Source organism: Pristiophorus japonicus, chromosome 14 (genome assembly GCF_044704955.1).
Source record: "Pristiophorus japonicus isolate sPriJap1 chromosome 14, sPriJap1.hap1, whole genome shotgun sequence".
Lineage (NCBI taxonomy): Eukaryota > Metazoa > Chordata > Chondrichthyes > Pristiophoridae > Pristiophorus > Pristiophorus japonicus.
This window is the reverse complement of record NC_091990.1, coordinates 13,928,066-13,940,980: the sequence shown is the minus strand read 5'-3', so window position 1 is coordinate 13,940,980 and position 12,915 is coordinate 13,928,066. Positions and strand designations below refer to the sequence as shown.

General features: G+C 45.1%; 1 protein-coding gene across 14 annotated transcripts in view; it reads left to right on the top strand.

Moving 5' to 3' along the window:
* Positions 1–12,915, top strand: part of ptprub (protein tyrosine phosphatase receptor type Ub) — a 1,307,170-nt gene that overhangs the window by 776,592 nt on the left and 517,663 nt on the right. For all 14 annotated transcript variants that reach the window (XM_070898914.1, XM_070898921.1, XM_070898913.1 and 11 more), the window contains 2 exons: positions 7,604–7,719; positions 11,592–11,769. In XM_070898914.1, coding sequence (XP_070755015.1) covers positions 7,604–7,719; positions 11,592–11,769 — 294 coding nt within the window. The remainder of the gene's footprint in view (positions 1–7,603; positions 7,720–11,591; positions 11,770–12,915) is intronic.

The window sequence follows — 12,915 nt, the reverse complement described above, 5'->3', positions numbered from 1 at the left end:
GTCCCATGATATTCGATGGATTGGCTGCAGAGCAATTCTGATACACGAAAACCACAACATTTCTGAGCTTGCGGCGTGGTGGGAAAATGTCCCGAGGAATTTGCCCCAGCTTTCATCGTCATATTATAAACAATGTATCCCACAAAGAGCTGCATGTTTCTAAACGTATGCAGAACTCGACATAGCAGAGGTGTCTATAAAAATATTAATAAATACTCAACATCATTTTTTAAAAGTTAGGAAACAGTATTAAAATTCCCAAACGTTTGCGACCAACAGTCGAACATGAACATGCAGGAGGTATAAGATGATGGCAGCCAGCTTTGCAGCAGTAAAATGAACAGCTTCTCCTACAGTCACTTAAAAAAATTATTCAGTTTGCTTTCCAATAGTTAGGATATACGGCACAGAAAAAGGCCATTCGGCCCAACCAGTCCACGCCACCATTTATGCTCCACTCGAGCCTCCTTCCGTCTTTCCTCATCTAAATCTATCAGCGTAACCCTCTATTCCCTTCTCCCTCATTTGCTTGTCCAACCTCCCCTTTTTTTATGACCTTGCTAACCTGTGTCGCAACTTTTAGGGCCCAAGTTTCGGACCGCGCCTAGAACGGCGCAGCCACGACCTGGATGCCCGTTTTTCACGCCACAAAGTGCGCCTAAAAAAAACTTACAGATTCTCCGGCTCCCTGCAGGTCCTCTGGAGCTGGGCGCGGCGCAGCACGAGCTGTGGGGGGCGGAGCCAGGTCCCTGCGCTGAAAACAGTGCCGGGACCTCTGCACATGCATGCCCCTGTGGGAGGTGCCCGAAGCATGCAGCCCCGAGCCCTGGCCGAATGGCCTCACTGGAGCTGCATGAATAAAGGCTGCCTCCCACGCCCAGCTCCTGCTTCCTCCCGACCCGACTCGACTCCCGCTTCCCACCCCCCCGGATCCGACACCGACCCGACTCCCGCTCCACCCTTCCCCCCACCCCCCGCACCTGGACTGGACCCGACCCGCGCTCCCCCCCCCACCCGACCTGAGCTCCCTCTCCCTCCCTCCCCCCCCCCCCCCCACCTGAACCTCCCTCTCACCACCCCCCCACCCAACCCGCGCTCCTGCCCCCCCCCCCACCCGACCTGAGCTCCCTCTCCCCCCCCACCCCCGACACGAACCGACCCGACCTGACCCGACCTCCCTCTGCCCCCCCCGACCCGACCTCCTTCCCACCCCACCCCCGGACCCGACCCGCGTTCCCTCCCTCGAACCGAACCAACCCGACCTCCCTCCTCCCCCCCCCCCACCCCCGGATCCGACCCGCGCTCCCCCTGGCCCGACCCGCGCTCCCGACCCTGGACCCCGGACCCGACCCGATCCAACGCCACCTACCTGTAAATCTGGTGCTGGGGCCGGGCCCTGCCCGAAGTCTTGGGCCCAGCCGGACCCGGCCTGTTTAGCCTCCCTCCTTCCCCCCCCTTCCCCTTCCCCCCTTTCCCTTCCCCCCTTCTCCCCTTCCCCCCCTCTCCCCTTCCCCCCTTCCCCTTCTCCCCTTCCCTCCCTCCCCCTCTCCTCCCCTCTCTCCCTCTCTCCCTCCCCCCCCCTGCCCCCCCCTCTCCCTCTACACCCCTCCTTCCCCTCCCCTCGCTGTCAGAAACACAGACACTGACAGACAGAGTGAGAGACATAGACAGACAGAGAGATAGAGACACTGACGAGACACACTGGGGGTGGGGGGGGGGGGGAGGGCAGGGGGCATCCCAGAATGCTGTTGGAGGGCTCCCGGTGCTGCAGTCGTTAAGTAGAAAATGTTTTATTTATTGATTTAAGAAAAAAATTATTTCTTATTTTTTTTTGATTGATTTATTGGTTGATTTATTGATGTTTTTATCATTTATTATTGATGGTGGCTCTTTATTTGTAAAACTGAAGTGTTTAATGTTTGTAAACTTCCCTTTAAACCCCCCCCCCCCCCCCATTCCCCACACCTGATTTGTAACCTACGCCTGATTTTCTAAGTGTAGACAAGGTTTTTCTGAGCGTACAAAAATCGACACTTGCTCCATTCTAAGTTAGTTTGGAGTAAGTTTTCACTGCCGAAACTTTCAAAATGGGCGTAAGTGGCCGGACACGCCCCCTTTTGAAAAAAAAAAATCTGTTCCAAACTGAAACTGTTCTAACTGACTAGAACTGGAGCAAACTAAATGCCGAGAATTGCAATTTCTAAGATACTCCATTCTAAACCAGTTGCTCCAAAAAAACAGGAGCAACTCAGGTCGAAACTTGGCCCCTTAGTGATGGGTGCATTTATACTCCGAGATCCCTTTGTTCCTTTCTCCCACCTAGATTCACACCCTCCAAAATGTCATACCTCACATTTATATGTGTTGTACTTCATTTGCCAATTATATGCCCATTTTGCAAGTTTTTTTAAATTTCCTCCTGTAATTTGTTGCAGTTCTCCTCGGTATTGATTATCGCCCCCAATTTGGTGTCATCTGCAAATTTAGAAATTGTGTTTTTGATTCCAATGTTTAAATCGTTAATATAAATTGTGAACAACTGTGGTCCCAGCACTGATCCTTGTGGAACCCCTCTACCCACCTTCTGCCACTGTGAATAGCTACCTTTTACCCCTACTCTCTGCTTTCTGTCTTGAATCCAGCTAGCAATCCATTCTGCTACTTGTCCCCTGACTCCGCATTCTCTGACCTTGTTCATCAGTCTGTTATGGGGTAATTTATCGAAGGCTTATGGGGCTCGTATGGCTCTTAACAGCCTGGGATACATTTCACCTGGGCCTGGTGATATATTTACTTTCAGAGGTGCTAACCCTCTTAATACTTCCTCACTCACTATGTTTATACCATCTAATATTTTACACTCTTTCTCCTTTACTACAGTGTTTGCATTGTCGCTTTCTTTTGTGAAGACTGACGCAAAGTATTCATTAAGAATCATACCTATGCCTTCTGTCTCCACACATACATTACCTTTTTGGTCTCTATTAGGCCCTACTCTTTCCTTAGTTATCCTCTTGTTCTTTATATATTTATAAAACATATTTTACTTTCCAAAATTTTTTCATCTCCTCTTTGCTTTTCGAATTTCCTTTAAATGTCATACCTGCACTTTCTATCCTCCTCTCGGTCTTCTGTAGTAATGCGTTCTTGGTATCTGACATAAGCTTTTCTTTTTTTCCTTATCCTACCCTGTATGCTCCTCGACATCCAAGGGGCTCTAGATTTGGGCGTCCCACCCTTTATCTTTGTGGCAACATATTTGCTCTGAACCCTCACGATCTCCTCCTTGAACGCCTCCCACTGCTCTGACATTGATTCACCTTAATTTAGCTGTTTCCAGTCCACTTTTGCTGAATCACATCTTAGCTTAGTAAAATTAGCCATTCCCCAATTGAGAACTTTTACAGCCAGCCTATCTTTACTTTTCCATAACGACGCTAAATCTAATTGAATTATGATCACTATCACCAAAATGCTCTCCTACTGATGCCCCTTCCACCTGCCCAGCTTCATTCCTTAAAACTAAGTCCAGAACTGCCCCTTGTCTTGTTGGGCTTGCTACGTACTGGCTAAAAAATTCTCCTGAAAGCATTTTAAGAATTTGGTGCCTTTTGTACCTTTTACATTAATTCTATCCCAGTTTATAATTAGGGTAGTTGAAATCCCCTACTATTACTGCCCTATTGTTTTTGCACTTCTCAGAAATTTGCCTACATATTTTCTCTACTATCTCCCTTTGACTAGGGCTGTATAGTATACACCCAGCATTGTGATTGCCCCTTTTGTGTTCTTCATTTCAACCCATATGGTCTCATTTGATGATCCTTGTAACACATCATCCTGCCTCACAGCTGTAATTGTTTCTTTAACTAATATTGGGACCCGCTCTTTTTTAAAATCTCTATCGCACCTGAAAATCCTGTAATCAGGAATGCGGAGCTGCTGTTTCTGCCCTTTTAGTCATGTTTTTGTAATAGCTATGCTATCATACTTCCTCGTGTCCATCTGTGCCCTCATCTCACCCGTCTTATTCACTAGACTCCTTGCATTAAAGGAAATACCATTAGGCACCACCAAACTCCTTTGTTGTGTATTTTCTAGCCTTTGTTTCCTCTGCCTTCCAAAGTCACTTAATAATTTTCTGCCTTCCATTTTTAGCTTTACTTCTCTCCCTTCTAAATCTATGCTCCGGTTCCCATCCACCTGCCATGCTAGTTTAAATGCTTCCCCCGCTGCCCCCATCCCCGCCAACCGCCGCGAGGATATTGGTCCCGGCTCTGTTGAGGTGCAACCTGTCCGGCTTGTACAGGTCCCATCTGCCCCAGAATCAGTCCCAATTCCTCCGGAATTTAAAGCCCTTCCTCCTGCACCATCTCTCCAGCCACGCATTCATCTGCTCTATCCTCATAGTTCTGTACTCGCTTGCGTGTGGTACAGAGACTAATCTGGAGATTACTGCCTTTGAAGTCCTGCATACTAATCATTTCCCTTGCTCCCTAAATTCTGCTTGCAGGACCTCATCCCTCTTTCTACCTATGTCATTGGTTGGTACGAATATAAATCATGACGTCTGGCTGTTCACCCTCCCCCTTAAGAATGTCCCACAGCCGCTCAGTGACATCCTTTATCCTGGCACCAGGGAGGCAACATATGATCCTAGAATCCAAGTGGTTTCTTTTTGGTGATTTGTAATTAAACTACAGTTTTCTGAACTCTGAGCAGTTTACAGAGCCAGAACCATTTTTGGAAGTGTGATAGGACACCATTTAGAATAAATTAAGGGAGATCGATTTGAATAGGTGAAGATTGAAGCTGATTTAGAGAAAGATAGCAGAGACAAAATGGCAGAACTAAGTTTTAAAAGCTATTCGATGGAGGATTGAAATGAAGCAATTAACAAAAGTTATTGGAATAATATGTTTAGTGATTTTAATTGGCCTTGGGCTAAATTAGATAGATTCTTCATGACTGATGGAACTAAAGTACAGTTTAAAATTTAATGTAAACTATAGTTCTTACAAATGTACACATTTTTGACTTTGGCAGTGAAGGCTGATCTTACTGCTGCTGTTGGAATCAGATTGAAGTATCTGTCCCCTAAAGAGCACAGATCTGGGGATGGGGACGAACGTGATTCAGGTCTGGGGGTGCAGGGGTGGAGTGATGGAAAGAGCACAGATCTGGGGAAGGGGAAGAATGTGATTCAGGTCTAATGGGGTTGGATGAGAGCGAGAACGTGATCCAGATGGTAAGTCAGAACACGTCCTTCCAACCCACTCCCTTTACACCCGCACCACGTTCTTCCTCTCCTCCCCCTTGACCTGGTTGATTTCTCAGAAAGCTCTGCATGTGCGGCAAGTGACATCATTGGACTGGACTGAATGTACTGTATTTGCTGACGATACAAAGATAGGTGGGAAAGCAAGTTGTGAGGAGAACACATTGAGTCTGCAAAAGGATATAGATAGGTTTAGTGAGTGGGCAAAAATTTGGCAGATGGAGTATAATGTGGGAAAATGTGAGGTTATCCATTTGGTAGGAAGAATAGAAAAGGAAAATATTATTTAAATGGAGAAAGACTACAGAATGCTGTGGTACAGAGGGATCTGAGAGTCCTCGTTCATGAAACTCAAAAAGTTAGCAAGCAGATACAGCAAGGCAAATGGAATGTTGGCCTTTATTGCAAGGGGGATGAAGTATAAAAATAGGGAAGTCTTGCTACAACTGTACAGGGAGTTGGTGAGGCCATACTTGGGGCCTGAACTTGGTGGCCTTGCCGCCGGCTGCCGCCGAATTTTTCATTATGTTCACAAATCAAAATTTCTCAAAAATTTGGCTGTAGAACATAGTGCTCTACTGTTAACAGCTGGTTTGGTGATGTTGATTGGTCAGTTATTTAAATTCCTGTCAAAACACTTAATCTGTTATAAGTGATTAATCAGCACAGCCCTACTGTCAAATACTTCACAACATTAGACATTCCAAGTGCTTGTACAATTTGCTTAACAATATCATGTCAATATTCAAGACAATTAAGTTCAATGCTGTTTGGTGCCAAGCTTCTCTGATAGCCAAGCTCTGTATTTAGGTGGTGAATATTACAGGCATTTTCTATCCCCTCCTCATCCTAACCTTTTATCTCTGTATTCTTGGGGTGCCACCTATTGCCAAGTCTAAAACCCGACCTTCAGTAAAATAATACGGGGCAAAAAGAGGTTGGAGATCAGGGCTTGAGTTGTGATGTTTGCTTTGTTGGTGATGAAAATGCCCTGAAAACCTTCAAAAGTGACACTTACACACCAAACAACACAGAAGTGGGAAAAGTGGGACTTTGTTCTGTTTACATATTTGGATACCTGATTTACATTTTTAAAAATTCTGGACAGCCCACTCTCTGGGCCAAGGTAGGCAGGTGGCAGTCTTACTGCACTGAGTAGTTAGAAGGACGTCCAGCATGGTCCAGGGTGACTTGTTTCACCAGATTTATTTTTCTCACTCCTTCTCACTGAATGAAACGCCTGGTGTTACGTGTATTGAGAAACAGTTGAGAGATCAAGAATTTATCCTGTAGTGAAACCATGGGCATGGGCACGCACGAGTGGTGTAAGGGAATTCATATCAGCAAATGAGCTGGATAGATGCAGGCAGAGAAAGTGACTGAGGGATGTGGATAAATCTTCGGGGAATGGTAATTGGAGGGTGACTTTTTTTGAGAGCCAGCACAGGGGTGATAAACTAAATATCCTCCTCCTATGCTTTAAAATTCTATGAGAAATAGAATAATCTTTTGTATTTTTTAAGCTTTGGGACCATCCTAATGCACTCTTCCAGGTTTGTATGTTCCACTGTAACCCACAACCATGTCATAGGCACTGGTACACTAAGGCACTGGTACACTAAACCACTGTGCCATCAGTGCATCCTCATTTGTAAGTGTTTCAAATATTTCAAACATTGTTAATCTTTTTAGTTCATTTAGTTTAGTTGGTGCCTCAGTTACCAGCTTAGTTTAGCCAACTAAAAGAAAAGTGTAGATAGAGTGAGGCCTACAAGATGGCTTCAGTAAGTGACATGGTTAGGCCACAGATTAGTAGGATATGGTTCTGAGTTCCAAATGTTATCTTGGTCATCAGAGAGACGCTAAGCAAATCCAAAAGGAGACTAATTAGAGGCTGAATTGACCCACGCTTCTATACATATCTCAGTGGTTATTTTACAGGCTGCATCTGCAAAGGCTTGTACCATAACTACGGATTGGCATATAGCATTGGGGATAGGCTTACCACATTTTGCTAACTCCAAAACTCGACCGGAGAGGGGGATTATTGCTTCAATTCTGATATTAGCTTTGCTGCTAATTAGAAATTCATTGAAAACCTTCACAGCTTTAATTAAAAAATCTCTCCAAACCAAAATGTAGAAAAGAAAGAATGAAAAACTACATTCTGGCATCTGGTTTACATTAAACACATTTCTGGGCACCTTACTCTAGATGTGACCTATCCAATCCTAAACTGGACATGTCTTTTAGTCTCTGTCCCAACTGTCATGTAAGAGTTTTTCAATGAAGACATGAACATCCAATATCTATTTATGTTCGTAGATAAAACCCCGCACTTTTTGCGTCTCGGAGATGTGGAGACGAATTCTGGGCAGAATGCAACGTTCCAGTGTGTGGCAGCTGGGAGAACAGCCGAGACACAAAAACTCTTGCTGCAGGTAAATAAGTCAGTTTTACAGCCATCAAACCTTTCACGACTAAATGAGGGATGTAAATTTTGCATTGGTCGTGCATGTAGCATCCCTTCAATTTTCACACGCTTTGCGGATCACAGAGAAAGATCAGAATATCAACTGTGTCAAAGAAACATCCAGGGTTAACACGGCCAATGGCTAACTGCACTAACTGTAAATTTCTGCTTTGCTAACCTATGGTTGCTGTGAAATGAGGAAGATATTTCATTACATGTTAACATTGCTGGAATTAAGAAAGGGACCTTCCATCAAACAGTATTTGTTTTACATTAAGGATTCACTTTTAAAGGAACATCCATTGCAGCCTCTCCTAAAATGAAATAGAAACTGCAGCATTTTTCCCATTTACCAACTTATGTGAAAGACGCTGAATTAATGCATTTATTTGTTTCAATTGTGTTATTATCATAGGCAGTCCCTCGAATCGAGGATGATTTGCTTCCACATCAAAAAGTTCACAGGTGCTTCAATGAAGGACCTAAAATTCCAGGTCCTGAACTAAATCTTGAAGGGTGGAAGATGCCTGTGCGTGGATTTTTTTTAACATGTGGTGGCCGTTGCACACCAACCACCACAGACTCGATCAGTACTACTCTTGCCTCTGAGATGAATATTGAGGGCTCAAGTCCCATTCCATTACTTTTGTTTTTGTCAGTCTAATACTTAACACGTGTAGAAACCCATCATCATGTCTGAGTTTTCAATTCAAGATACTGTGATATCTGCACCCATGAGTAAGCCTTCTCTTTGCCCAATATGGAGTGCACATTTTCTCCTTGTAGAGAGAGTTTAGGTGCAGGTCTGCAAAATCGAATTGAGTGTGCAATGGTACTGTTGGAGTTTAACCAGGTAAAAGCACACAGCTTAAAAAAGTAGATCACTGGTAAGATTTGAACTGCTTGTCCAACTAGGATCACCTAACCCGTTAGAACATTAACCTGCAGGGCTATCTGGAGCCGAATGAGCCTCCAGTGACAGGTATATCCTCCTGGTTCCAATAATGAGCCAAACTGGTTGATTGATTGATCAACAATGCTCTATAGTACCACAGACCAATGTTCCCGCTAAGATGCGCGCATGAGCAGCCACGCAGTAATTTGAAAGGTCATGCGCAAGCCGCTCACTGGATTTTACATTGTAAATACCACGCATGCGCATAAATTTAAAGGGACCACGCATTAAAGGAAACAAGCCGCGCAGAACATTGCTACCATTCTGTTGACCATCACATGGACACTCACCATATCCCATTGAACAGTGGTGCAGCATTTCAGCAATAGCTACTTGCAACTTTGAAATGTGATCGTGGTAGTCGCCAAGCCCTGAATGTACGAGTCAGTGTTCTCATAACCAGATAATACTTTTCAGCAGCTGTCATTACAAGTCTGAGTTTCCTCATCACCTAGACAATGGACATCTCCCATCAGTATAATGTTGTGCCAGCCATCTTGATTTCTTTGATTTTGTATCTAAAGATGTAGCATACAAAAACAAAAAGATAATGTTGAACATATACAAGACCTGAGGCCAAAGTTGTGTCCAGGTTTCCTACATTACAACAGTAACTACACTGCAAAAGTCCTGAGGTGGTGAAAGGCGTGACATAAATGCAAGTTTTTTCTTTCTTTCGGTTTGAGCCATTGTACTAAGTATATAAAAGCAAAGGAAAAGGTACATCATAGGTTTATTAGAGCAGGGAAGTTCTCCCGGTTGACCTGGCTAATATTTATCCCTCAATCAACATTACTAAAAAAAAAACAGATTATCTGGTCATTATCACATTGCTGTTTGTGGAAGCTTGCTGTGTGCATATTGGCTGCCGTGTTTCCCACACTGCAACAGTGACTACACTTCAAAAGTACTGCATTGACTGTAAAGCACTTTGGGACGATCTGAGGTTGTGAAAGGTGCTATATAAATGCAGCCACGCACTGCTGTTAGTTATTCTGCATCCTTGATCACTCATTACTGTTAATATAGCTCTCTAGCTTCATTCTGTCTTTAACCCTTGCACCCCAGACTGTAGTCAGCCCTTTCTCAAACATGTTACCCCTGCTTTCTGACCCCACATTGATGTTAACCCTGTTCTCTCTAACCCAAAGCTGCCATTAGCCTTGCTCTCTCTGACCCCAGCTTGCCATTAGCCCTGCTCTCTCTGATCCTAGGTTGACGGTAACCCTGCTCTCTCTGATCCTAGGTTGGTGTTAACCCTGCTCTCTCTGACCCCAGTTTGACATTAGCCCTGCTCTCTCTGATCCTAGGTTGACGCTAACCCTGCTCTCTCTGATCCTAGATTGGTGTTAACCCTGCTCTCTCTGACCCCAGTTTGACATTAGCCCTACTCTCTCTGACCCCAGATTGACAATAGCCCTGATCTATTCAATTCTGCTCTGTAGCACAGTTAAAACCATTCACTGGGCCTTTAATGAACAAGGGATAAATCTGTAATTGAGAAAGATTACATTGTTGCACAGCTCGCTATGTTGAATTAGCCTAAATGATTGCCGTTTGCGAATCTGATGATTTGAACTCATGCTGACTAAATTAAGCATGTAACAGCTGTTAAGAGTATAAATAATAAAGCAACTAATAATGCTTTCTTGTCAATGAATAGTTGTAACAATATGAGAAAATCCTAAGTTAGATTGTACCTGGTGAGGATTTTAGGGCGACCTTGTACCAGTTTGAATCTGGCACCTCCTGGAAACTGACTAACCGGTCAACAGAGAGCTGTGCTCGCCGGTACTGCCATTGAACCCTGGGATAGGCAGCTTCCTGCTAACAAAGTGTAGTTTAAGATGGAAAGAGAAGAAGAAAGAAAAAGACTTGCATTTATATAGTGACTTTCATGACCATCAAAAGCGCTTTCCAGCCGTTGAAGTACTTTTGAAGTGTAGTAACCATTGTAATGTAGAAAACACAACAGCTAATTTGTGCACAACGAGGTCCCACAAACAGCAATGAGATTAATGAACAGATAATCTGTTTTCGCGATGTTGGATGAGGGATATATATGAGGGACTCCATGGAGAACTACCCTGCTCTTTTTTGAAATAGTGCCATGGCATCTTTAACGTTCACCTGAGAGAGCAGATGGGACCTCGGTTCAACGTCTCATCTAAAAGATGGAAGTGCCAGCCTGACTTTTGTCTCAAGTCTCTGGAGTGGGGCTTGAACCCACGAGAGCTAGCATAGAGCCATGGCTGATACTGTATAAGGGCACGTTTAAACGGGCTGTAACAAATCAGTTCTCACCATCTCATTCTGAAGTAGGTTTATAATGCCTGTGACAAATTACAAATCTGCCCACAGGAGGAAAGAAGAGTTTGGAACTCAAGCTGCTGCATACCATATTGGCACTGCGACTGGGGATTTGCTGCTGGAGGTTCACTTTTCAGTTCCCAGTGCAATGGGGAGTTAAATTATTTCTGCTTCCACTCAAACTTCAGTATTACAGCAAAGGGGAAATTGTTTCACTGCCACACTGACGTTAGTGTGTAACTGCACCCTTAAAAAGATCCCAGGGTGTCAAATGGACCCCTCTCCTCCATAAGTATTTAACCTTGGAGAATAGGTGGAATGGCCTCCTTCTATGCTCTAAGATTCTATGATCGTGCCAGTATGAAGTTCATACCCCTCGGTTAATTGCACTTTGGGTGACATTACATCCAAAATATACCGTACAATTTTTGTCAATGCAAAACCAAAACCACTTTGCATTGGGGTGAGATGTGTTGTTTGGGTGACCTACTGGTTAAACTAACTTTTTGTAACTTTTCCCCTCAAAGTCACGCGTCTTTTTTTTTAAAACATGTTTGCATTGATTTTGTTAACAGAGGCAGTACAGAGGCATCACCATCCCGGCAGCCCTTCTAAAACGCACCAGCCCCAAGCGTATCCTGGCAACCTTTCAGCTACACGAAGTGACGAAGCAGGAGCAGGACCTGTACCGATGCGTGATACAGTCTGGGAGAGGATCTGGAGTGTCTAACTTTGCAGAGCTGATCGTCAAAGGTAATGTTACTGTTTGAGGTTTTCCTTTGCATCATCATCATCATGGGCAGTCCCTCGGTCTTGCTTCCACTCTAAAAGTGAGTTCTCAGATGATTGAAGAGTCCAATGTGGGACCTACGGTCTCTGTCACAGGTGGGGCAGACAGTGGTTGAAGGAAAGGGTGGGTGGGGAGCCTGGGTTGACGCACGCTCCTTCCACTGTCTGCGCTTGGTTTCTGCTTGTTCTTAGTGATGGGACTCGAGGTGCTTGGCGCCCCACCCGGAAGCTCTTCCTCCACTTTGGGCAATCGTGGGTCAGGGATTCCCAGGTGTCGGTGGGGATGTTGCACTTTATCAAGAAGGCTTTCAGGGTGTCCTTGAAGCGTTTCCTCTGCCCACCTGGGGCTTGCTTGCCATGTCAAAGTTCCGCAAAGAGTGCTTGCTTAGGGAGTGTCGTATCGGGCATACGGACGATGTGGCCCACCCAACGGAGTTGATCGAGCATGGTCAATGCTTCAATGCTGGGAATGTTGGCCTGAGCAAGAACACTGATGTTGGTGCATCTTTCCTGCCAATGGATCTTGCGGAGGCAGCGCTGGTGGTACTTCTCCAGTGTTTTGAGGAGTCTGTTGTATATAGTCCACATCTCTGAGCCATATAGGAGGGCAGGTATCACTACTGCCCTGTAGATCATAAGCTTGGTGCCAGATTTGAGGTTCTGGTCTTCAAACACTCTCTTCCTCAGGCTACCGAAGGCTGCGCTGGTGCACTGAAGGCGGCGTTGGACCTCATCATCAATCTGCTCTTACTGACAGTGAGCTCCTGAGGTATGGAAAATGGTCCACGTTGTCCAAGGCCTCATCGTGGATTTTGATAATCGGGGGGAGCAGTGCTGTGTGGCAGGGTCAGGTTGGTAGAGGACCTTTGTCTTATGGATGTTTAGCGTAAGGCCCATGCTCTTGTACGCCTCGGTGAAGGTGTTGCCGATGGCTTGGAGTTCGGCCTCCGAGTGTGCGCAGACGCAAGCGTCATCTGCATACTGTAGTTCAATGACAGAGGATGGGATGACCTTGGATCTGGCTTGGAGGTGGCAGAGGATGAACAGATTCCCATTTGTTCTATAATTTAGCTCCACTCCAGCGGGGAGCTTGCTATAAGGGTGAGGTGA